The following is a 23,567-nucleotide window of genomic DNA, read 5'->3' as shown; positions in this document are numbered from 1 at the left end:
AATTTTTTAGATAACCAAAAAACCAGATATACCGTATACGTATTTTTCTAAAGCAAAGCAAATCGAAAAATCAAATATTCGTAAAAGAGATTTTTCACTCTTACCTTCCTTTTGGTACCACAATTAGGCTTGGATACGCGGGTCAACCCATCCCGCGCTTTGTGAAAGAGTTGTGAGGTTTAGGGATTATGAATATACATGAAAGTGGTACTATGAATATGCTATTTGTGGCTATTTCCCATCAAATATATTGAAAGACCTTGCCAATTGTAGTTAGGGGAAATTTTATGTTTACAATTTTCATGGTACCAATTTTTATCTTTAGCACCACTAAAAATACATTTTCAAAAATACATTCTTCTCTAAGTGGCAAAAGACTCTTATATCATTGTTATCTATATATAATAAATTATTATTTAAATAAATAGATTTTTTTATGTTTTCGAATTATAATTTTTCAAATTCAAACTTTTTTATAAAAAAAAAATTTGATTTTTTTTTCGAAATTTTTTTATTGTTTTTTCAAAATTTATTTTCGAAAATCGAAAATTATGTTTGAAACTATTTTTTATATGTATATATTAGAATCCTAAATTTCTTATTCCAAAAACTCTACCCCACCCCCTCAACTCTAAACTCTAAGTCTAGATTAGTTAATCCTAGGAATATAAATGTCTTTTACTCTTTATTAAAAGTGAGGGTAAAAGTGATTAGCATAAACATGAAAAGTGGTACTATGAATGTGATATTTGTGGCAATTTTCCTAGTAGTTAAGCAACTTATTCTTGGAAAATTGCAACAAACACCATATTCATAGTACAACTTTTTATGTTTACTCTAATCACTTGTACCCTCAATTTAATGAACGGTAAAAGATACTTATAGCCATAGGGTTAACTAATCTAAACTTAGGTTTAGAGCATCTCCAATGTAAAACTCCAGGGTAAAAATGGAGTAGGGATGGAAATGCTCTTAGAGTTGAGGGGAAAGGTAGTGTTTTTGGAATGTGAAATTTAAGATTGTAATAAATATATAAATAAATACTTATTTTTTTTTTTTTTTTAAAAAATTAAAATTAGTTTCAAACATAATTTTCGATTTTCAAAAAGAAATTTTGAAAAGAAAAATAAAAAAAAATTGAAAAAAGTATAAAAAGGTTTGAATTTGAAAAAGTAGAATTCGAAAACATATTTTTTTTTAATTTATTTAAAAGATGAAAAGTAGTAGCATGAAAGTAGTAAACATAAAATTTCTCTCTTATTCTTCTTCTTCTTCTTTTGAAGAATAAAACTTTTTTTTCTAACAAATGAACTTGGATTATTAATGAATTTTAAATGTGTAATTTTATATAATTATTATTTTAGCATGTAATTTAATAATTTCATTTATAAAATTAATTATAAAAGTATTAGTTTATGGAAGAAATATAAATCCTTATAAATTTTCTAAAATTTAATTTTTATAAAAACTTTAATTAATGTTTTTAAAAATTTGAAACATATAGTTCTTTTAATCTGTTCATATTATGCAAAATGTTTTTTTTTTAAACAAACTTGTATAGTTTTTTTTTCGAAAATTTCATGTTTACCACTTTTCATCTTTATCACCACTAAAGGAACATTTAAAAAAAAACAAATTTCATTAAATGACAAAAGACTCTTATACTCTTGTTATCTATATATATATAATAAATTATTATTTAAATAAATAAAGCCGTAGATGCCATAAAAACTTGTCCATACATCTAACAATACTAAAAGCAGGATATCAAGCCTTCTAAACGCATCCACGTCACCTTAAAAAATTAACCAATCAGAACACTTTATTTTGACACATCATCGTGGACTGTTAAAATTATAATTTGGCCCACCAAACCTATGTCGACAAATCCTGTTTCGTAATCCTGACTTTTCCACTCCGTCTTCTCCAATCTCCTTTTTCTGCTCAATCAATGACAATATTTATACTCATCTTGGATGTTTTGTTCCACCTCTCCTTGATCATCTTCCTATATATAGTGGTATGTCTAAACCTAAATACATCCAGAATCAAAAAACCTAACGAGAATCGTAAGAGGGATGGCTCCGGCTGAGACCACCGTCGTACCGCTCCGGCTCCACTTTCAGGAGCTATTTATTACTGCATTCAACAAAATTTTCCCACTACTTGATCTTCGATTCAACTTCCCTAGCTTCTACACCACTTTCACAAGGTGTATATATACACCAACAACGAGTCATCCCATTCCCCACATATTTTTGTCTCGCACTTTCACTTTTGTCCATTAAAGGATCAACTATCCCCAGAGATTAAAAATCTCAGAGCTTCACAAATCTATCAAGAGTTAAGATTTCATCAATGGAAGAAGTATCTCCGGCGGTTGCTTTGCTTTCCCAGAAACCCATATGGAATTCGCAGGGATCATGGGAATCATGTTGGGTAAAGGCTACTGCTACATCCAATACTCAACTAAAGATTCCCACAGCTTCGATTCGTTTCCGTAGACTTCGTGTTCTGTTTCTGGGTCTCATGTAGCTCAATATATAAAAGTTTTGTTCTCTCGGATCAATTCACCCAACTTAATCATCATCATCAGAGATAGTCGCTGATATCGCTACCGGATAAGAGATTAACGGCTCAGACGAGAGAACGACGTTTGAGAAGAATATGATCAGCGAACAGAGAGCAGGAGTCTGTTTGACTTCAAGAGTGTGCCTTTGAAGGGTGTGACATCGATCAGTGGAAGATGATGTCTCCGTTATACCCAGAATCCTTCAGTCTCCAACTAATTCGTTAATACATGGTCGTTTCAATCCTCAATCAACTGCTCATTTCTTCGGTGTCTTCAACAGCCCTGGAGGATCACAGGTAAAAAAAAGTCAATCGATCTCCTCTGTAATTAGATCTGATCATTGCAAAAATCTCGGAGTTTTTGATTGGAATCTTTGGGTTGTGTTGTGTATGTAATGAACTAGGACGAACTAATGCAGAGAGAGGAAAAGCTAGGAATAAGTACATTAAGGAGAGTTTTGACATTGGGGTCCATGTCCAGAGATCAGAAACTAATACATGGACTTTAACAATACATATATTTCAGGGAAGCGAGCCCGGCAAGTTAGGAAGCGTTTGCGAAAAAAAGCAACAAACACGAGTCACCAAGGCATGTTTCTTATGGAATACTTCTTCAAAACCATTTGAGAACAACCATAATCCCTGCACTGCGTCACTATTTGTTTTTCTGTTAAGCAGCAGTGTAGTCTCATTCTCTCTTCCTTCATGTCTTCATCTTTGCTTGCTTCAGCTCTTCTTCTCCATTTGCTGCTGCTACTTTGTATTTGCATATCAAGAAAAAAAGCAATCTCCAAATCTTTTTGTTGCAGAAATGCAAAAAGGTTATAATTGCTTTCATCAAACTGTCCATACTAGATCAGTTTCCAAGCGCATTTGGGTATGTTCCTTATTCTAGCCAGCATGACTCAAAATTTCATCCGTGTGGCATTGTTTCTTTCTAAACTACAGTCTCTTCAAGTTGGACTGTGTCATCAGACCTGTGCAAATGATAAATGGTCGAATAAGTGGAAAAGGTTTGCATGGGCATCAGAAGAAACATTGCACCAATAGATCTTAATAGACAAAGCAACACTTCAGGAATGCATGGATTAATACTGAAGGAAAAATCTCCAGCTTCCTGTAAACTCAACTTAAAATAGGATAGAACTTTCCGAGCAACTGTTGTTGTTACAAGAAACTGGTTTCCTTGGCTATTGTTACAGGTAACTAGACCTTCGCTTAGCAAAAACACCCTCAAATTATGATATACCTCAAAACTAAACTGCAAAGAAAAACAAAAATCTCAAAAATGATAGGACAAAGCAGCTAGGCCAACAATAAATTGACCGAGAAGAGAACACAACAACAACACCAACATGTCTAATGTCAGATTGTCAGTCCTTGAGTCAATGTAACGCTTCCCTTCACCGCGTTTTTTTTTTCCGCAGCAGCACTAATGCTCTCCTTCTTATTCTGCATCAAAGCAATAAGCACATGCTAATGGTCAATAAAGAGACATTAAAATTCATTACAAAGGATAAGTTAAACATGAAAAGCTATGAGAAACCTTATCACGTTACTTACAGATGATCTATGTTTCTTGACTTTATTGACATTGGTATTGCTCTTTGACATCTTGGTAATAGTATCTATGCTCACAAGAACATATGAAGGTTCATGAGCAATAAACAAGTACGCATCTTTGTATGAGTTTACAAAAAGACATCAACACACCTAAAGACATGTCTATTTTCTTCTCTGTGAGAGAAACTGTCTCTGTAGTAATAGGTATTTTGGTCAAAATTGTAATCAAATTAATAAAAATCGGAAGCGAAACTAAGTCAAACATATGATAATATTTATTCACTTTTAAATTACTCTTAAAATATAAATCAATAACTAAAAAATTGTAGTAAAAATACATAGCTATACAATAACAAGTTTTTTCTTTAAAAAAGCAATAATATAGTTTTAAAAATAAATAACTAGAGATTCAGGAAATAAAAATATGATTATATATCAAAGTAAAGCATATCACTACAAACTGAAGTAACTAAATCAATCATTGTGAAACCAATCCTTTTGTTTATGGTTTAAAGAAGAAAAGACAAACAATATAAAGACGCACAACAATTTCTCTGACCTGAATCATCGGTTTCTATAAGACTTTCTATTATGCTTTCAACAGACGACTTCTCACACCAGCATATGCTCTACAAACAACCAAGAACGTTAATTCTCTTAAAGTAACAAAGAATTAATTTACAATGTGTGGTTATTTCAGCATTTCAAGTTTTCAACAAAAAAAAATATATTTAAAACATTGACGAAAAAAGCATGATGAAGATATAACAAACACTATTTCAACCAAAATATTAGAGTTATCAAAATAGATGATATGTAGAAATGTATAATTGTAATAATAAAAATTTGAGTGTCGTATAATTGTAATTTTTGGCATTAAAGTTTAAAGATTATTTACAATTTTACTAAATTAAACATTTTGAAATGTTCAATAAATTTTTGATATAATATATTCTTTCAGTCAATAATCCGCCCGTAGGGCGGGCCAAACTCTAGTAACAATAAGAATCTGAATCAATCGCTCGCAAAGGCAAGCCTAATCGATATTATATTCCATGTATCACTCTCCTAATAAAAGACTTTGGAATGGATTATTTTTCATAGTTTTTTTGCCAATAAATCTAGGTTAAATCCATAGATCAATTTGAATCTGATACCTCCTTCCTCTTTCGGGCAACAAAGTTTTTTCCTACTTTACTAGTCCATATCTCGTTTTAGAGGATTCGAGTTCCACAAGAAACATGTAATGACACTTGCTAATCATATACAATCATATTAATTTTAAATGATTGTAAGTAAAATTAGGATTAAAAAAACCTCATGTATGTATTTTACCTAATACTTACGTAAAGAAATCGAGAAAAGAGTCAAATAAATACTGAATTTACACATTTTTTTCCAAAAAAGTGTGAACTCTTCATTAATCCAAAAAACATATGAACTTGTGTTGACTGACAAATTAGGTATAATCAACATTAATTTTTACTTAACCGACATTTATTTTTTTTAACGGAAATTAAACGACATCGTTTTACTAAAATAAAAAAAATCACCGTAAATATTGGAATTACACTTTTTTTTTCTAAAATGCATGAATGTTTCACTGATCCAAAAAATATAAACTTGTTTTTGGTTCAGATTTTGGATTCTTGGTTTATATATAATTTGTCTCAACCAAAATAAGTTATATGTTTGGATCAATGATAATTGCATGCATTTTAGCAAAATATTGTAGTTTTAATATTTTTACAGCGAATTTTTTAGTTTTTTTTTTAGCAAAACAGCGTCATTTTAATTTCTGCTAAAATAATAAATATTGGTAAGTGAAATTTAATGTTGACTAAAGTTATATCTAATTAGGCTCTGTCAACACAAGTTCATATGTTTTTGGATTAATGAAGAGTTCATGTGTTTTGGTAAATGTGTAAGTTCAATATGTTTTATTTATCTAAGAGCATAATTAATGAAGGTTCTTAGGGTGGAGTTCTTAGCGGAATATAAGAAACTGTCTTTTAACTTTTAACTAAAAAAGCTAAGAACCGGTTTTTAGAACATGATTAACCCAGTTCTTAATTTAAAGTTCTTAACTCATGATTTGACTCTTTTTTTTACACTTTTTGGCTAAGAATCGGCTCTTAGGGCATGTTTATTTGAGGATTCATAGGGTGGGATTCTTAGCGTAATATAAGAACCGTCTCTTAACTTTTAACTAAAAAAAACTAAAAACCGACTCTTAAATATCTTTAAGAGATAATTCTTAGTTTTTCTTAGCGAAAAGCTAAGAAACGATTTTTAGCCGAAACTAATAATCCCATCCTAAGAACCCGGATTAATCATAGTCTTAAATTTTGTATTTAAGAATCAGTTCTTAACTTTTTTAGTTAAAAATTAAGAGATAGTTTCTTATATTTCGCTAATCACCCTTATAATTTCACTCTAAGAATCCCCATTAATTACGTTCTAAAGAAATCACCATTTAACCTATTTGGAAACAGTTGCAAACAAAGCTCAGAGCGGAAAAAAAAATACATGAGCCTAGTATTAATGGGCCTAACGAGAAAAATAGCCCAGTACATAAGCGACGACGTCGTTTGGAATCTAACAAATAAGCAAATCTGAAATCTCCTTGGAGAGAAGGATTCTAGGGTTGTCTATCATCATCCACTGCAACATTAGCGATGGCGGCGAGAAATGCTCTTCTTCGATACCTCCGAGTCAACGTCAATCCATCACTTGCAAGCCCTACAACAATCGGCGCCCGAGAATCGGCACTCCCTTTCACCGTCCTTCTTCGGCGTTTCTCGGAGGAAGTGAGAGGATCGTTTCTCGACAAATCTGATGTCACAGATCGCGTAATCACTGTCGTCAAAAACTTCCAAAGAGTCGATCCCTCAAAGGTATTCGATCCATTTCCACTTTCATTTTTTTGGTTTGTATTGCGATGACTTTGGAGATTCGTTAGTGATCTGCTTGTTAGAGAATGCATTACTAGATTTAATTAGTTAATGACAATATTTGATTTAAATGGGACTTGGTAGATACATGCGACATGGAACTAGGCTTACAACTCTGTACCAATGTTGTCATTGCAGGTAACACCAAAAGCCCATTTCCTTAACGATCTCGGGTTAGACAGTTTGGACAGTGTGGAAGTTGTGATGGCATTGGAGGAAGAATTTAAATTTGAGATCCCTGATAATGAAGCTGACAAGATCCTGTCCGTCGATCAAGCGGTTGATTTTATCGCCTCTCATCCTCAGGCTACTTAAAAGGGAAACGAATTCTTCAGTGTAATGCATCGTGCCTTTCTGTGTCCACAGATTTGTTTTAGCCCAATAAGAAGACCAGAAACAAACATATTTTTTTGGATCTACTTTTGTTTCTCAAGTATTAGATGTGTTCTTTGCATGAGTTTACGAGGTTTTTCTTGAAACTTTGTTGTTCTTGACTATCGTTTGATGAATAAATGCATCAGACATTGGTTGCATTTGAGGATCCGTGAAGGGTTGAGGCATAGTCTCTCATAAGAGTATGAAAGAAACCAAATCTATGTTTATTTTGTCACGTGTTAGATGCTTATATAACAAGGGTAGTAGTTCTCTTAATTGATCCAAACTAATCAATAGCTCCTGGGAGAAATGAGAGCTACACACCACATATAATTGAAAACGATCCTCCATTGTAATACTGTCGGTTATAAGGAATGCTCCTAAGCTCCTTTTTTAGCATTTCTCGAAAACAGAGGGACCTTCCACTCAGAGCAGTCTAAAAACATGCAGCGTAAGATGCAGCACAATATAATATGTCAGACGATAAATTAAAAGATAATGAGATTAATAAATATTTTTTACTATATTAAAAATCAGGTTAAATATTCTATTACAAATTTTTCTTAATCAGTTTTACACAACTTGTTATCTCCCCCAACAATTGCTAGTGAATGATTCATAAGCTACCTAGCTAATGGCTCTTCCTTGCCTGAACACTTTACTTGAAACCGTGACGTCGATCACTAAATTACTTTTTTGCATAAACACAAGAATGTCGCTTATATAAGCATAGTTTGATGGATTGAATAATATGATTTTTCTCTCATGGGCTTAAATTACTCTAACTTACTTTAAAATTACCAACAAATTTAGACAAAGAAATACATGTTGACAAGCCATATGTCAAAAGTTATCAAAAGAAGCTACGAAGCTCCTCAATGACTTTGCTCTTGATACGTTATGAAGCCTCTGGTTTAGAGAGAGGTATTCATGTTGGAACAGTTTTGATTTCCCGTTTTTTGTTTACAAACAAAACCGATGCTGGATGAAAATTAAATATTACATAAAACCAAATGATGAAAAGATGGTTTCCATAAAGAAACTGCCAAGACATGAGATCCGTTGAACCTTCATCTTTTACCAGTTGCATGCAGCTTCAACAACAAAAGCTAACAATCAGAAACGAATTTTATAACTCACTTCAAACACACATTTGACTTATAAATTCACATTGGATCATCTGATGTAATGACATCCCAGTAAAACAAAAGAAATTTGTTCATAGGTGTGATGGGGTCTACCTTTGATTGCTTTGTGTGAAGTAAAATCGAAATCATCTTCTCCGGGCTGATTGCTGCACTTGTGACCCTCCTGTCTGACCACCTGTTTGTTCTTCAGCCATGTTTGTTGCTTGTGTCACAGCGTTCATCACAACGAGTCCCAATGGTATCAAGTACATCCACTGGAAGTGTCATAAGAAATTTTACATCAATGCCTAAAATACAAGGAATCATCACAGTTTTTCCCTTTTTATTTTATTACTCACATATTTCGCCCAAAATGATCTCTCTGGTGGTGGTTCAACCTCGCCCTCTGCATTCTCACCGCCTAGAATCTCCTCAGTGAATATCGGAGTTCTGTTGAACAGCCAGGCGGAGGTTTATACATATAACTTGACGGACTAATAAAATCTTTTTTATGGTATATAGAACATATGAAAACTGTAGGTTCGTGAAATTCAAGGCAAGAAAATACAAATAGCGTTTTCTACCTTGGTGCCTGCTCACTACTCTTCAGGATTGTGTGGGAGTTGAAAGACCATTTTGCTGGCTACAGTAAGCGGAAAAACAAAAAATAAATTAGAACTTCTCACAATAATGTAACCTTCATTCTCCATAAACTCAGTGTTCAGTTAAGGACAAGATAAGATGGGGTAGGATCCTTCACATACAAGTTTGAACTGTCGAGGATATTGACACGCCCCAAGAGAACCATAACTTAGTGCCAAGATGTTGGCACCTTCCTGCAAGCGAAGACAGGACAGGAACATAGTTCCAAAACTCATATCAGAGAGTAGCTAAAACAGTTGGGTGCAAACAGAAATGTGAGCTCCTTTTACCATGTGAATAACGAAATGCTCATCCAAGCCATCCCGTGGTAGACATCTCTGTAATCAAACATGTAATGTTGTTTTAAAAAATCAGACACATCCGGGAAAGCAATAAAAGAAAACAAGTGAGTCAGTGACTTGAACAAATCTCAGTGATTCTACTTTCTAGGTTTTCTCTTTTCATCCTCTGGCCTAGAAACAAATTTGGATGAGACTGAGAGAACCACAAATCATTTCAATCAAAACCAGAACTAGTACTCTCATGTGTGGAAAGAGTAGAAATGAATAGATTACCACTAGAAAACCTATTTAGGAATGAAAACGAGTCATTAAAGTTAAGAGTAGCCACCAAACTTGAGAAAGCAAAAATACGAAAAAGGTAGAGATAGACTTACAGCTCTAACTGATGCAACCACAAACTCTTTCCCTGGTGGGCTGATGACATTGGAAGGAAGTCTAATCCTATAAAAGTCATCTCCTTTCAACAGATTCTACAAAATTGGTTCCAACAAAACCAAACCATTATTATCTCTCCACTCCAACTGAATAAACAGGAGAAAAAGAGAATATTTTTGTACTTTGAAAGTATCTTTCTCTTCGTCAGAGAAACCATTCCTTGAGAACCTCAGCTTCGTTAAAGTCTGCACCCCGACAAAGAGAATCCTCAAATCATTAATAAAAGTGAATCTCTCTCACTCAATAGGATTGGGAAAAGAAAAAGGAAGAGAGAGAACCTTTCCGCCATGGCTCCAGGATTTGAGGCGAGCAGAGAAAGTGCCGGCGGGGGAGAAATCAGAGTCGCCGAAGGCATGTTCGAGACTGAACTGGACTTTGGAATCCGAATCGGGATCTGAGTAGCGTTTGCGTGTAGTGGGAGTTTGTTGTTGTGCTCCTTCGAGACCAAACTCGTCTGATTGGAAAGCAAGGGACGAGGAGATGATGAGAAAGGAAAGGAAGAAGAAAGGTGTGAGCTTCGCCATTCTTGTTGCCGGAGATGATGGATGGAGTTTTCGTTTCAGTAGAACCAAAACAAAACAGAAACTAAAACCAGAGATGAAAGATGTTGGTTTCACTGAAAATTTCTTTTGTTTGTATAATAACATAAAGTTTTAATTTGCGAGATAGGCATCAACAAAAGGGCAAATCTCCAAAATAGCACCTTTCTAAATTTATATCATAAAAATAACACTCAAAAACTAAAATGATCAAAATAGCATTTTATCTTTTGAAAAATTTAATTTTTTTTATTTTTCAAAATTTGAAATCTTATCCCCAAAACCTCACTTCTCAACTCTAAACCCTAAAACCTAAACTCTAAACCCTAAATTCTAAACTCTAAATCCCATCTCTTGAGTGCTATTTTTGTGACTTTTGGGTTTGAAAGCTAGTTTGGAAACAAAAACTTGATTTAGTGTTATTTTGGTCTTTTTCTCTAAACAAAATTCATTAACTATGCATGTAATAATTTTTCATATCGGATTGTTCGCGATTTCACTGATAGAAATAATTTTTAAAATATTTATTTTAATCATTTTATTTTTTGTTAAATTGGGAAATTATATTGAAATAATTATGTTAGAGATATTGTTGATTTCAAAAATGTAGTGATGTCACACTATATTTGACTTACTAGCGATGATGTATTTATAGTCTTTGTTGGTAATTGTTAGATTGTTATAATCACACGTATGTTAGAGTTAAGAAAAAAAAAGCGATAGATGCAAAATTTAGAATTTCATAATGTCATAGTTTGATATACTTACCAATATTTAGACGAACAAAATCTAAACATTTAAGCAGCATCAATCAAACATCAAAAACGAACCTGCCGTATAAATCTACAGTGACTTATCATAAATAAAAAAATGTTAACTCTATTAACTGAACCTGTGAAATGAACTAAACGACGTTGCTCATGATTAAAATTTAGAAAATTCATCACTTGAGATGTTCAGGATTGGGGTAAGAACACTCTTTTTTTGTCAACTGGTAAGAATACTTATTTAACCAAACACTTTAACTGTTCGGCCCAGGTAAATATTTGTGATATTAGTATTAACGTTATATTATATAAATTATATATATATATATGAGAAATTTTCTATGAAAGCCTTTCTTAATTTATTTTTATAAAAATAATATTTAATAAAAAAAATGATTAAAAAAATATTATTAAAATATAAATATACATTTATACTATATGATTAACTAATCTAGACTTAAAGATTTAAAATTGGTGAAGTTTTGAAAATGAAATTTTAATATTTTAAAAGTAAAATACATATTAAAATTTTCAAAATTAGAAAGAATCGTTTTGATTATATTTTTTACTGAATCTTGTAACAAAAACTTAAAAAGTGTTATTTGAAAGAATTGTTCATTTCATCAATTCAGGTACTGTTAATATAGACTAGAGGCCTACGAAGAGCCTTGAATTGAGGCTGATGAAGATCAGTTTGTGCAACACCTTTAGCCTCGTTCTAGCATCTAAATCACTAGGCTGAGGTCCAGTTTTGAATCTGTAAAAATGTGTGATGCCGGACGATCCTTTCAAAACCAGTGATTCAGGTGAAAATACTAATTCAACAAGTTATAAATAAAGATTAGGTGGCTGGATATTTACTTATTAACCAAACACATGCTTTTGGTGTTATTTTTCTTCAAGAAACAAAAATAGTTTACAGAGAGACGTTAACCAGTAACAACTCAGAAACAGCAGTTTCCTAAAACTCCTTAGCTTTCCTTCGTAATTCCTTTAACTCGTTCTCGATCTCCGAGTCCTTGAATGGGTATCCTGTGCTTGCTGGGACCGTGCTTCTCCCTGGAGGAAGCTCTCCTTTCTGCATCAGATCACATAAACAGGGGGGATCAGTCAATATGTTCAGCGAGTCATGAGATTATCAAGTCAAAAGGAACAAATAAGATCATCGGCGTATCAGAAACCTTTGAGCCTCCGGACAACTCATTCTTCAAGTTTGCAAGATCATCATCCACAGATGAAGTTTCAAGCATTTGAAACTGCAAGGCACAAAAAAAAGAACAATTTAGTGTCAAGATGGTTGTCTTAAAATCAAACCACTGGAGCATATAGAGTATACAAGGTTGTGCAAAAATTATGTTACGTGACATAGCAAACTTAATCCTAATCAATGCAAGACCTCTGAACCCAATTTACAAGAGAAAGATAGAAATACTAAGACAAGAGATCAAGAACCAACCTTTCCCTCGAGTTCATCTGTTCCAATCTGAGTAAGTGCATCTGCTTCAGACTCCATAGCCATCACTGTCAAGCACTTAATATATTTTAGACTTCACCCGAATAATCATACATCAAAAGAAGAAGCTGATGCACTTATGGTCTTACGATAAACATATTCAAGAAACCGCCAAAGAAATTTAAGGATTTAACAGAGTAAATCCTATTCTCTGACAGCACATTACACACTCGATATTAGTGTTTCACTGTTTTGCATTAGGTAACTACAACACTAATCACATCATCAACGTTTCCCAAAATCTGAAGCACCACATCTCTGTAACCCCAATTATCTAGGTATCAAGTACTCTAGCTTACAGAGGGAAAGTAACACATCTTTGGAAAAAGCGAGCTCTCTACTCACTTTCAAAGACTAAACCGGTAAATTATTATTCTCCTCCTAACTACAAGCCAAACTTTGATCTCAGAAGGGATGCATAGACAAGTTTTCATAAGTTGTGCTTAATTTGGAGAATCAAGAAATTGTACCTTTCTCCTCCATTTTCTCAAAGGCTGATAGAGCACCGCTTGTATTCACTGTCCCTATCATCTCTTGCACTTTGGTTGCAGTCCTAGCAGCAATCAGAGAAAGAAAAGAATTGTGACAACATATAAATCGAGAAAAGGCATTCTATAGAAGATGTAAAGAAGGATAATAGGGATATAATACAAACTTAGCAGTGCGAGCACGTGCAAGGAGCGTATCTTTCTTTGCTTTCGCCTCTTGTATCTTGCTCTCCAATAGCTGCAAAGAAAAGGGTAAAAACAAACATTTACCAAACTCAATTCTTATCATTTGAACGTTAGATGGAACCCCTATCTCTAAGCCATTCTAATGTAATGGTGGCATGAAGAAAATGATGTACACATGATTCTTTGTTTTGTTGAGTAAAGCAGTGATGATAAATTTATTTATTTATAACCTCAAGAATTTCAAAGTTTAAAGTGACACAAAATATATGATAAAAATGGTGATAACTAACCCTCGTATTTGAAACAAGATTGTCGACAACACCCTTTTGCTGATCTAGTTGAGTTTTCAGAGCAGCAGCGTTGTCCTGTTAAGATAAAAGTGAACAAATAAGTAACTTCAAAATCATAAGTGTATAAACTACAGCACATCAACGACAATTGTCATCCTAAAATGTAGAGAACACAAAAAGGATCAGTTTTGGCTCCGTACACAGTGCTATTACATATGCTGAAATTCTTATTTGTTCTGACAATGAAAGACAACAGTCAATATCCTAATATGTACAAACACAGAATGGATTAGTTTCTGTCTGCACGCGTGGTGTTATAGTGTGTTACATATGTCTAACAAAGAAACTATATCAAAAGAATACTGGTAATTATAACACTGCTAAGCTCTGTTGCATCTGAAAATGATTAACACAAGTTCAACATTTAAGACAACTATTTGACGCTACTTGGAGAGTCATGGGAATTGCTGTATGCTTCGATATCTAAATTTTTTACTTTTTTACTTTCACAACCACCTTTCTAAACTTTGCAGAAAATCTAGATATTAGCTTCAAAATTCCTCAAAGCTTTTAACGCAGGCTTTCACTTGTTAGGGTAAGCATACTTGAATAACAAAAAGGAAACTAGAGAACAAGAGAATGAAGCGATATAACCTACAGCAAAAGACTTTCGTCGTTTAAGGGCTTCACGTGCAAGATCCTCATCTCCTTTAGCAAGAGCAAGTTGTGCCCTTTTGTACCTATTACATGTATGAATAGTCAGCAAAGTGAAGAATATGAAGTAAGAAAGTAAAGGTCAAGGCTAAAACAAACATACCAATCATCAGAAGATTGCTTTGAAGCCTTATATTTGTTCTCCAGTTGCTTTTGTGATGCCAAAACCTTCAGACACAAACACACACATTGATAATACACAACTTAGCTAGTCACCAAAATTATAAACTCTTCATAAGAAAAAACATCACAAAAAGGAACCTGTGCAGTGGCTTGACGCATCTTGGTCAAATCGCTATTCATTTCAATAACAGTTTGCTCGAGGATCTTCTCCGGGTCTTCAAAGGAGCTTATAAGTGCATTGGCATATGACTTCGCTTATCCAAAAGAAGAACAAACACAGAGTGATTAATGAACTCTCCAAATTGCATTACCAACATAGAGAACTCGAATGAGAGGCAGGTAGGTACCTTGACAACCCTAGAGAATCTTTCAAAAAGATTCATGGTAGGACCATGAGCATTGCACTTCAATCTATCTGCACAAGCTAGTCTCAGCTCGTTCACTCTCAAAGCTCCACCTTTTATATACAAGAAAGAAAAAAAAAAAACAACAACAATCAGCATATGTCTTGCTTGAGTTCAAAATCGAATCTATCTAACTCTAACTGTGGAGTTGCCCTATCAATCAATACCCTATGACTTTAAACTGTTCTCTAACCAATCAAGTTCACTACTTTTTCCTTCCGAGCAATCAAACAACCTGTGAGGAGATAAAAAAGAGAGAGGACGCACCGGAGTTTCCGAAGAAGGAGGTTCGGAGGGGAAGTACCCGGAGGGTACAAGGGCGATTAGAAGTGGAAGCAGTGGGGCGGAGAGGAGGGAATAATCCGGCGATTGGTGAAGCTTTAAGAGCCATTTCAATGGCGGAAGAGAAGAGAAGAGAGGGGTTTTCTTGTCTGATTTAGAGCTAATGTGTATTTGTGGTGTCCAAAGCAACCGGATGTTGTCTCGATTTTCTTCTTTTTTTTTTTTTTTAATAGAAAATAAATAAATAAATTTTTAAGATATTGACAATGTTGGACTTCTTTTAGAAGATTTTCAATCTGGTTTATTGCAAAACCGTCAAAATCAATCTCGGTTATCGCTAATTTTTATCAATTTTTAAACTGTTTAACCGTACCCCAATTTTTAAACTCGCTCATATCTTTGAGCACATCAAACTCACTCATCTTTTTTCTTTCGTTGACTTATAAACAAATAAGTTCATCAAGCATCAAAGTAGAAAATCTCTCATCAGCTCCTCATTTGATGATGATCCATAAGGTTTTAACAACTTTGTCTGGCTACTACTTCACTAGCTTCGCTCATAAAGAGACCATTCATCTGATTAATGAGCATTGTTTTGGTGATGGATGCTGAAAGAAGATGAATAATGTAACAATTCTACTCAACACAAACACATCTCTATTTTCTTGTTCTGTTTTTATACAGATCATATAATACAATGTATAGACACTTACACTATATGCTATAGAGAATTGAGAGAGAGAGAGAGAGGAGGGACAATTAGAGAGTGTTCCTCAAGAACTGTACAACAAAGTAGACAATTGCAAGAAACAATGCAACCTGATAGAAATCTCTTTCGAAGCTGTCGTCTCTTTGGAAATACTGCATCATTAACAACATTGTCTTAGTCTACAAATTAGAGGACTGTGTTAGTTAAGCAATAGTAAGTGGAAGCTGACCTTAGTTGGATCGGTTGGATCACGATATATCTCTGTATCCTCTTTCCGAGTTGTGAAAGTGGCGGTTATGTCCTTGGTGGCATCGGCCAAGTCTTTAGCTGATTCAGAAGCAGCGAAGAGGCGGCGGGATGTCCAGAAATAGGCTTGAGCAATAGGGGAAGACGAGGATGAGTCCCAAGACTCTTCATGCTCAATCACTTGGCCACTGATCTGGTTAAGCGTAAATTCAGATTTGACTTTGATGACCAGATCTCCACTTACAGCACCAAGAATAGATTTGGGTTTTCCTTTGACTGTCCACCTAATACGCAAGACGCTGGTTGATAACATCACCATCTCCTGTATCGTCTACACATATACATAGACATCATTTATACACATGTAAGAACATTACTTATAATCAAATATATGTTAAAAAGGAAGGGATCATTTCTCACCACAGTGGGACTCTCTAACCCACTAGTGATCCACATTGGTCTTTTATACTTCTCACGACCTGTAAAACTTCTGACCGAGTCCTGCAATCACTATCAGTCACGATGTATTTACTTATTGCCAAGTAATATTTTCAAAAGATCACAAAGGAAATAATGAAAAGTGACTATGCCTAAAAGACAAGAAGGAGGTGGCTACAAATTTTGGTTGTAGACTGCCTGAAGATGGAAGATATATAGTAAAAATGTGAAGGAAAATGTACCTTAAATTTAACAGAAACAGCGTAGCAAGCAAAGGCGCGATTGCTTTCTCTGATTTCAAGAATGTCGCGAGCAAGTTGTCGAGCAGTGGATTCGACCTGGGGGCTACTTGTGCACTCAAACTCATTGCATAGTTCCCCAAAGTCAATCTTATCGACAAGCTTATCCGCTTCTGATTTATCAACGGATACTTCAGTCCTGCTGGAACTATTCACAACTGAGAATGAAAACACGAGATCAGTTACATTAGTAAGATGGGGTTACAATCATTAGAATCACTCAACCACCTGAAGATAAAACCATAACACAAAAGGAGCCAAACCGTCTCGGATGACTCAGACACCACATGCATGCATAACAAAATAAATCTTAATATCCATGAGATGATACATTGGTCCTTTTTTTTCCATCTTATGATTGCTCATCAACGAAGAGGGTAACCAAACAGAAAGAAGGTAGAATGTGAGATCACAGATCTCTGTTATATCAAACTAAGGCTTCAAACTAGTGAAATCACTCATAAACCTTATAAAGCTAACAAGAGTTGGAATCCTAATTCAAAGGCAAACAAGATCACATTTAAAAGAAAAAAAAGAAGACTCCGGAGTTATTCATATAAATATATAAACATGGACAAGATAAGAGTGATATGTACCTCGGGGAAGACGGTGAAAGATCTTAGAAGAAAGCAAAGAGGGGCGGAAGAAGCGCCGGAAGAGGGCGGAGGAGGGAGGAGAAGCAGAAGGGACTAGGAAGGAGGAGGAGGAAGCAGCCATTTTTCCATTATGATTCTTTTGTTCAATGTGTGGCTTAAGGGTTAATGGATGTCCCCACGCTTGAGTTTCTCATTTTTGTGGCTTTTAAAATTTTAAGACCATGCTTTTGGATAAGGTTTTCTTTTCTTTGAGATTGCTTTTTTTATTTGATTTTGTGAGTTAAAATCATATCAAATTCTTTGGACTTGAGAGAACTCAAAACAGGTTAAAGACATAGTCTCATAAACAAACAAACAAACAATCCATTAAAACAAAACCTTCAAGCATGTGTTTCCGAAATGCACTAAAGATGATCAAAGTTTTATGTTTTATTAGAAGAGATGAGAAAAAGAAAAACAGATTTGTCTTTGGTCGCTCACTCACTCTTCTTCCTCAGCCTCTTCCAGCCAATTCACAAACGGCTCCAATCCCTTCACAAACGTTTGCCTACAACAACACACCCCAATCTTTTACTAAAAGACTCATATTAATAAAAATAAACAACCTTATTTTCCAAAGCATAATTTTACCTGCCCTTGGGGTTGCTCCCTTTGCGGTACCAATGGAGAATAGTGTCTTCAGCAAGCACATCAAGCTCGTACAAAGACCTCACTACCTCTGGAAACACTTTCATCAGCTTTGCATCCTCATAGCATTGCATCTGTACTTTGTACATCAGCTCCATCTCCATTTTCCCGTTGCTGCAGAACGTGTTCAGAAGCGGTGCCCATGTCTTCACCTTTACCACCACCACACAAATAATAACAAAGCTTTAACACCAAAAACAATCTTCCAACAACAACTCTAGAGACGCAAAAAAAAACAACAAAAAAACTCACTTGGCGTAATACAGAGTTTGAGTTTTGCTGCTGGTTTTTACCAGACCATTGAACAGCATCCATTATCCCGTCCCAGATCACACGCACAACCTCAATCTCTGGCAGTTTAGCATCTTTCACCTGTTGCTTCACCGTTTCAATCACCTCATCTATGTTAATTTCCTCCGTCACTTGGCTCGTAAGAACCTCTTTTATTTCCTTCAGCTTCACCTCAAATATTTTCTTTTCATTGTACTCTACCAGAGCTGTCAATCCTGCCTTGCTTTTAAATCACAAGAGTACATACATTAGTGACTAACGAAGCTCAGGTAATAACATTGAATGTAGTGAAGTTCAAGCAAAATAGAAACTCACGTGAAATGCTCAGAGAAACATTCAGTAGTCCGCTTAGTTGGCGGAAGGAAGTCCAGGAGTTTGTCTTCCATCTTGCCACGCCTCAGAATAGCAATCAAGTCATCAAGGCTGTTCTCAACCAAATACTCATTGAAGAAGTCAGTCACAAAAGTGAGCACTATCCCTTTGGCAACAAGGTTATCCTTGAGCAGCGGCTGGAAGACAGTCTCTGCAGGCAACCCCGAGAGCTTCTGGGAAAAGGCGAGGGCCGTGAATATGGCAAGCTTCTTCCTCTCGCTCTCCTCGAAAAGCTCGAGCGACTGCAAGAACCTCCGGGTAACATTTTCGAGGTTCTTAATAAGGAAAGGTTTCCTACGCAGGATTTTCTGAATGTAAACAACTGATGGTAAGATAGCTTCACGGTTTGGTTCACAGTCGATAATAGAGTAAGGATGGCGTTCCCCTTCGTCAGATTTCACAGAACCAGTTTGGGTACGTCCTCCAATGAAAACAACCTTAAAACAATAAATGAACCAGACTACTAGATGAATATTCATAAATGTTGGAGAACTTAGGGAAGAAGACGTGTGATAGGAAGAAGAGTTACCTCAAAGAAAATATCGCCGTATCTAGAGAAATTAAGATCAGATGACTCAATAGCCTTGGCAACAAGTTCCTAATAAGACAAGGCGAAAACAAAAGGTATAAAGATAGGGTGCAAGTAGGAAACTGAGAAGGAGATGAATAGACTTACGAGATCACCAGCATTATCGAGGTAGATCAGGACAACAGCATCAGAGAAAGCAGCAGGGTCCAAAGGTGCAGCAATATTCCTTTTGCGGGTCTTAATCCGCGTTCCTCTGCACATTACCAAACAAAATTAGTTTATAAAGACAGGCAAGTTCACTAAACATTTCTCTAAACAACAAATTGAAAGGTTCACAATTTGGTATCAAAGTACTTCACTATGCACAAGAGAAAACTCTTACCACAGCTTGAAGATAACATAACTCAGTTAGTTTTATTTTTCAAAAAAAAAAAAGAAGCAAGCATTAACATCAAAACATAAACTTTCAACTTTTAAATTCAGTTTAACCTACTAATGAAGCAAGTATACATACCCGAGAGTGGGCTTCTCCTTCGAGCTGCAGGCAAGAAGAACAAACAAACAAAAATAGATTAGTGATTGAAAATAAAAGTAGATCCTTTTAAGAAAACCCTAGAAGTGATTCGATTAATTGAAGAGCCCTAATTAAATAGATTCCAGAAACCATTCAATAGGAAGAGACGAATAGGTACCAAAAAAGAAGCAGAAGAAAATTTCAAAATGGAAGAGATGAGATCTGTGTCCCCGATACCAACACTAGAAATGAAATCGACAAAAAAAAGAAGAAGAAGAAGCAGATTCTTCAGCTTACCTCATAAACCAATATGTAGAAAAAATCAAAGGTAGGGAGAGAGAGAGATGTACGAATATGGATTGTTCTTCAACTTCGCGTTTTCTGCACAAAATCGAGCTTCGTCTTGACGCTATAAAGGTAGAATTGGTAACACAATAGAATATTGTTATGACGATTTTGACCCTCGTGTCCCTAACCTATGTTAAATCAATTCCATTCCGGTTCACATCCGGTTACCCACATCCCTTATATATTAATCGAGGAACATTTGAAAAGATGTAACCTCAATTTTGTATTAATTAAAAGAGGTCCCAATACATAGGTGGCACTCAATTAGGTAGTCAATTACATTCAATTGAAAAATAAGTAGGTCCACATTCGATTTTTATATGTTGTTAGATACATAAGTTGGTCAAACTATATGATATAATGATATGATATGATATTTTCTTTCCTTAAATAAAACCTACGGAATTACCATAAATGACTAATATATATATGACAATTAATGAGTTTCTTAATAAAGATTTGATAACAATGTATATCTCCTCCATCATTTTTTGTTTAATTTTATATTATTAAAATAAATTAAACAATCAAATTAGCTATAAAAATAAAATTTAGATTTTTTCGTATATGTTATATTTTGAATTTTTAAAAACGACAATAAATGACTAAAACTATTAAAATTATTATGTTAAAAATTAATGATCAATGGTTTAACATTTCTATTATAAGAAGATACACATGATTTTAAAACCATATGAGCAAAAAATATCATTTAATAATAAAATAAATATATATATATATATATATTAAACACTATATACCATAAGATTACATAAATATTTTAATATTAAAACTTTCAATGAATTTTCAAGAACATTTATAAATTATAAACTTATTAAAGATTTCAGATTGAAAATTTTGTTATCGATGATTTAAATATTTTGTTATAAAACGATATGAACGATCATAGAACCGTATGATTATAAATTCTTATTTAATAAATAACTATACAAAATATACTATTCTTAGAAAAATAGGTTGGTCCATCTTAACTTATATTACACTTTTTATTAAACTAACTATCGAATTGATAAATAACGTACCAAAAATGTTTTGCACTTTCCTTAAATAAAAGCTACGAAATTACCTAATATGATTAATGTATATGTGAAAATTAATTATAATGAATAATAAATATTTGATAACAATTTTTGTATCTTAGTTCTTTTTTTAATTTTATATTATTAAAATATATTTAAAAATCACATTAAATATATAATAAAAACATTTATAATTTTTCTTATATGTTATATTTTGAATTTTTCAAAACGTCTATAAATTATTAGAAATTTGAATATTCCCACTCTGAAAATTTTGTGATCAATAGATTTTTTTTTTGTCATAATAAGTTACAAATGATCATAAAATTGTATTAATATGAACTTTTATTTAATATTATAAGAAGATACACATTATTTTAAAACCATATGAGTAAAAAATATCATTTAATAATAAAACATATATATTTATATATATATATAGATTATACTATATACCATAAGATTACATAAATATTTTAATATTAAAACTTTCAATGAATTTTCAAAAACATTTATAAATTATAAACTTATTAAAAATTTCACATTGAAAATTTTGTTATCGATGATTTAAATATTCAGTTATAAAATGATATGAATGATCATAGAACTGTATGATTATAAATTCTCATTTAATAAATGACTATATAAAATATACTATTCTTAGAAAAATAGGTTGGTCCATCTTGACTTACATTATATTTTTTATTAAACTAACTATCGAATTGATAAATAATCTACCAAATTTTTTTTCGCACTTTCCTTAATTAGAAGCTACGAAATTACCTAATATGATTAACGTATATATGAAAATTAATTATTATGAATAATAAATATATGATAACAATTTTGGTATCTTAGTTCTTTTTTTTCATTTTATATTATTGAAAGATATTAAAAAATCACATTAAATATATAATAAAAACATTTATATTTTTTCTTATATGTTATATTTGAATTTTTCAAAACGTCTATAAATTATTAGAAATTTGAATATTCCCACTCTGAAAATTTTGTGATCAATAGATTATTTTTTTGTTATAATAAGTTACAAATGATCATAAAATATAACGCATATGAATTTTTATTTAATAAATATTCAAACTAAATAATATATATATATATATATATATAAACACTAATGATTTAAAGCAACAAGATTGGCTGATCAATTTAGTCGTCCAGTTGAAATCTTTCAAAAGTATGTGAAAGACTAAAGTCAAAGTAAATATGGATTTAGAATAGTAGTTATATTTTACTAACCAAATACCGAAAAAAACCGAACCGAACCGAACCGAAACTAACTCGATATCCGGATTGAACACCCGTAATCCAAATGAAGCCAAACTATTGTTTCATTCTCCAAAATATAATAAAAATAATAACTTAATCCCGCGCAAGGCACGGGTCTTATCCTAGTTTCTCTTTAATCCGTGAATCAAACCGAACTAGCCCATCTTTGTAAACGATTAATAATCAATTTCATTCCCGTTCACATCCGGTTACTCACATTTCTTTTTTAATCCGTGAATCAAACCGAACTAGCCCATCTTTGTAATTGATTAATAAATCAATTCCATTCCGGTTCACATCCGGTTACTCACATTTCTCTTTAATCTGTGAATCAAATCGAACTAGCCCATCTTTGTAATCGATTAATAATCAATTTCATTCCGGTTCACATCCGGTTACTCACATTTCTCTTTTGATCCATTGAATCAAACCTAACTAGCCCATCTTTGTAATTGATTAATAAATCAATTCCATTCCGGTTCACATCCGATTACTCACATTTCTCATTAATCCGTGAATCAAACCGAACTAGCCCATCTTTGTAATTGATTAATAAATCAATTCCATTCCCGTTCACTTCCGGTTACTCACATTTCTCTTTAATCCGTTGAATCAAACCGAACTATAGTGCTGGGTTTGCGGGTCAACCCGCCCCGACCCGCCCCGCCCCGCTGTGGGTTGAATCATTTTTTTGATTCAAAAAATCGACCCGCATAACTCACAAACAAAAAAATTTCTACCCGCACCCGCCCCGCAAAAACCCGCGGGTAACCCGCTTAACCCGCGGGTAATATTAATTATATTAAAAATAATTATTATATAGTTAAAAAATATTATTTTTAAAAAATTATATTAAAATTATATATTAATAATTAAAATTATATAAATATTTACGAGATTTAATATATTTTTTATAAAAAAAACATTTTTAAA

The 23,567-nt window shown here is 33.4% G+C and overlaps 5 protein-coding genes across 6 annotated transcripts; 1 reads left to right on the top strand and 4 right to left on the bottom strand.

Annotated features, from left to right (window-relative positions):
* Positions 1-6,627: 6,627 nt before the first annotated feature.
* On the top strand, positions 6,628-7,623 carry LOC103852226 (acyl carrier protein 2, mitochondrial). The gene is made up of 2 exons (XM_009129146.2): positions 6,628-7,031; positions 7,227-7,623. Exons 1-2 carry the CDS (start codon positions 6,813-6,815, stop codon positions 7,401-7,403), a joined length of 396 nt encoding a protein of 131 aa, XP_009127394.1. The 5' UTR covers positions 6,628-6,812; the 3' UTR covers positions 7,404-7,623.
* A 616-nt stretch (positions 7,624-8,239) lies between these two features.
* LOC103852225 (ER membrane protein complex subunit 10) lies at positions 8,240-10,601 on the bottom strand. 2 transcript variants are annotated; one of them, XM_018656246.2, is made up of 9 exons: positions 10,248-10,600; positions 10,092-10,154; positions 9,909-10,004; positions 9,523-9,570; positions 9,355-9,426; positions 9,175-9,233; positions 8,950-9,040; positions 8,705-8,865; positions 8,240-8,572 (listed from the first exon to the last, which is right to left on the bottom strand). In XM_018656246.2, exons 1-8 carry the CDS (start codon positions 10,491-10,493, stop codon positions 8,737-8,739), a joined length of 804 nt encoding a protein of 267 aa, XP_018511762.2. In that variant the 5' UTR covers positions 10,494-10,600; the 3' UTR covers positions 8,240-8,572; positions 8,705-8,736. The 2 variants fall into 2 exon arrangements, with proteins under 2 accessions (XP_018511762.2, XP_009127393.2); XM_009129145.3 differs by having other exon boundaries at positions 8,272-8,557; positions 10,248-10,601.
* Positions 10,602-12,058: 1,457 nt separating this feature from the next.
* On the bottom strand, positions 12,059-15,520 carry LOC103852224 (membrane-associated protein VIPP1, chloroplastic). The gene is made up of 11 exons (XM_009129144.3): positions 15,261-15,520; positions 14,937-15,046; positions 14,728-14,838; positions 14,570-14,634; positions 14,411-14,492; positions 13,753-13,827; positions 13,444-13,514; positions 13,259-13,341; positions 12,732-12,796; positions 12,457-12,531; positions 12,059-12,353 (listed from the first exon to the last, which is right to left on the bottom strand). The coding sequence occupies exons 1-11, from the start codon at positions 15,382-15,384 to the stop codon at positions 12,237-12,239; spliced, it is 978 nt and encodes a 325-aa protein (XP_009127392.1). The 5' UTR covers positions 15,385-15,520; the 3' UTR covers positions 12,059-12,236.
* Positions 15,521-15,892: 372 nt separating this feature from the next.
* LOC103852223 lies at positions 15,893-17,803 on the bottom strand. The gene is made up of 5 exons (XM_009129143.2): positions 17,564-17,803; positions 16,911-17,125; positions 16,651-16,731; positions 16,214-16,561; positions 15,893-16,136 (listed from the first exon to the last, which is right to left on the bottom strand). The coding sequence occupies exons 1-5, from the start codon at positions 17,682-17,684 to the stop codon at positions 16,035-16,037; spliced, it is 867 nt and encodes a 288-aa protein (XP_009127391.1). The 5' UTR covers positions 17,685-17,803; the 3' UTR covers positions 15,893-16,034.
* Positions 17,804-17,849: 46 nt separating this feature from the next.
* Positions 17,850-20,461, bottom strand: LOC103852222 (basic leucine zipper and W2 domain-containing protein 1-A). Its single transcript, XM_009129142.3, has 8 exons — positions 20,254-20,461; positions 19,957-19,980; positions 19,590-19,695; positions 19,443-19,511; positions 18,857-19,350; positions 18,503-18,764; positions 18,194-18,402; positions 17,850-18,110 (listed from the first exon to the last, which is right to left on the bottom strand). Exons 1-8 carry the CDS (start codon positions 20,256-20,258, stop codon positions 18,044-18,046), a joined length of 1,236 nt encoding a protein of 411 aa, XP_009127390.1. The 5' UTR covers positions 20,259-20,461; the 3' UTR covers positions 17,850-18,043.
* Positions 20,462-23,567: the final 3,106 nt, after the last annotated feature.

This window comes from Brassica rapa, chromosome A02 (genome assembly GCF_000309985.2).
Source record: "Brassica rapa cultivar Chiifu-401-42 chromosome A02, CAAS_Brap_v3.01, whole genome shotgun sequence".
Lineage (NCBI taxonomy): Eukaryota > Viridiplantae > Streptophyta > Magnoliopsida > Brassicales > Brassicaceae > Brassica > Brassica rapa.
The sequence above is the reverse complement of the archived record's forward strand: the minus strand, read 5'-3'. Positions and strand labels throughout refer to the sequence as shown.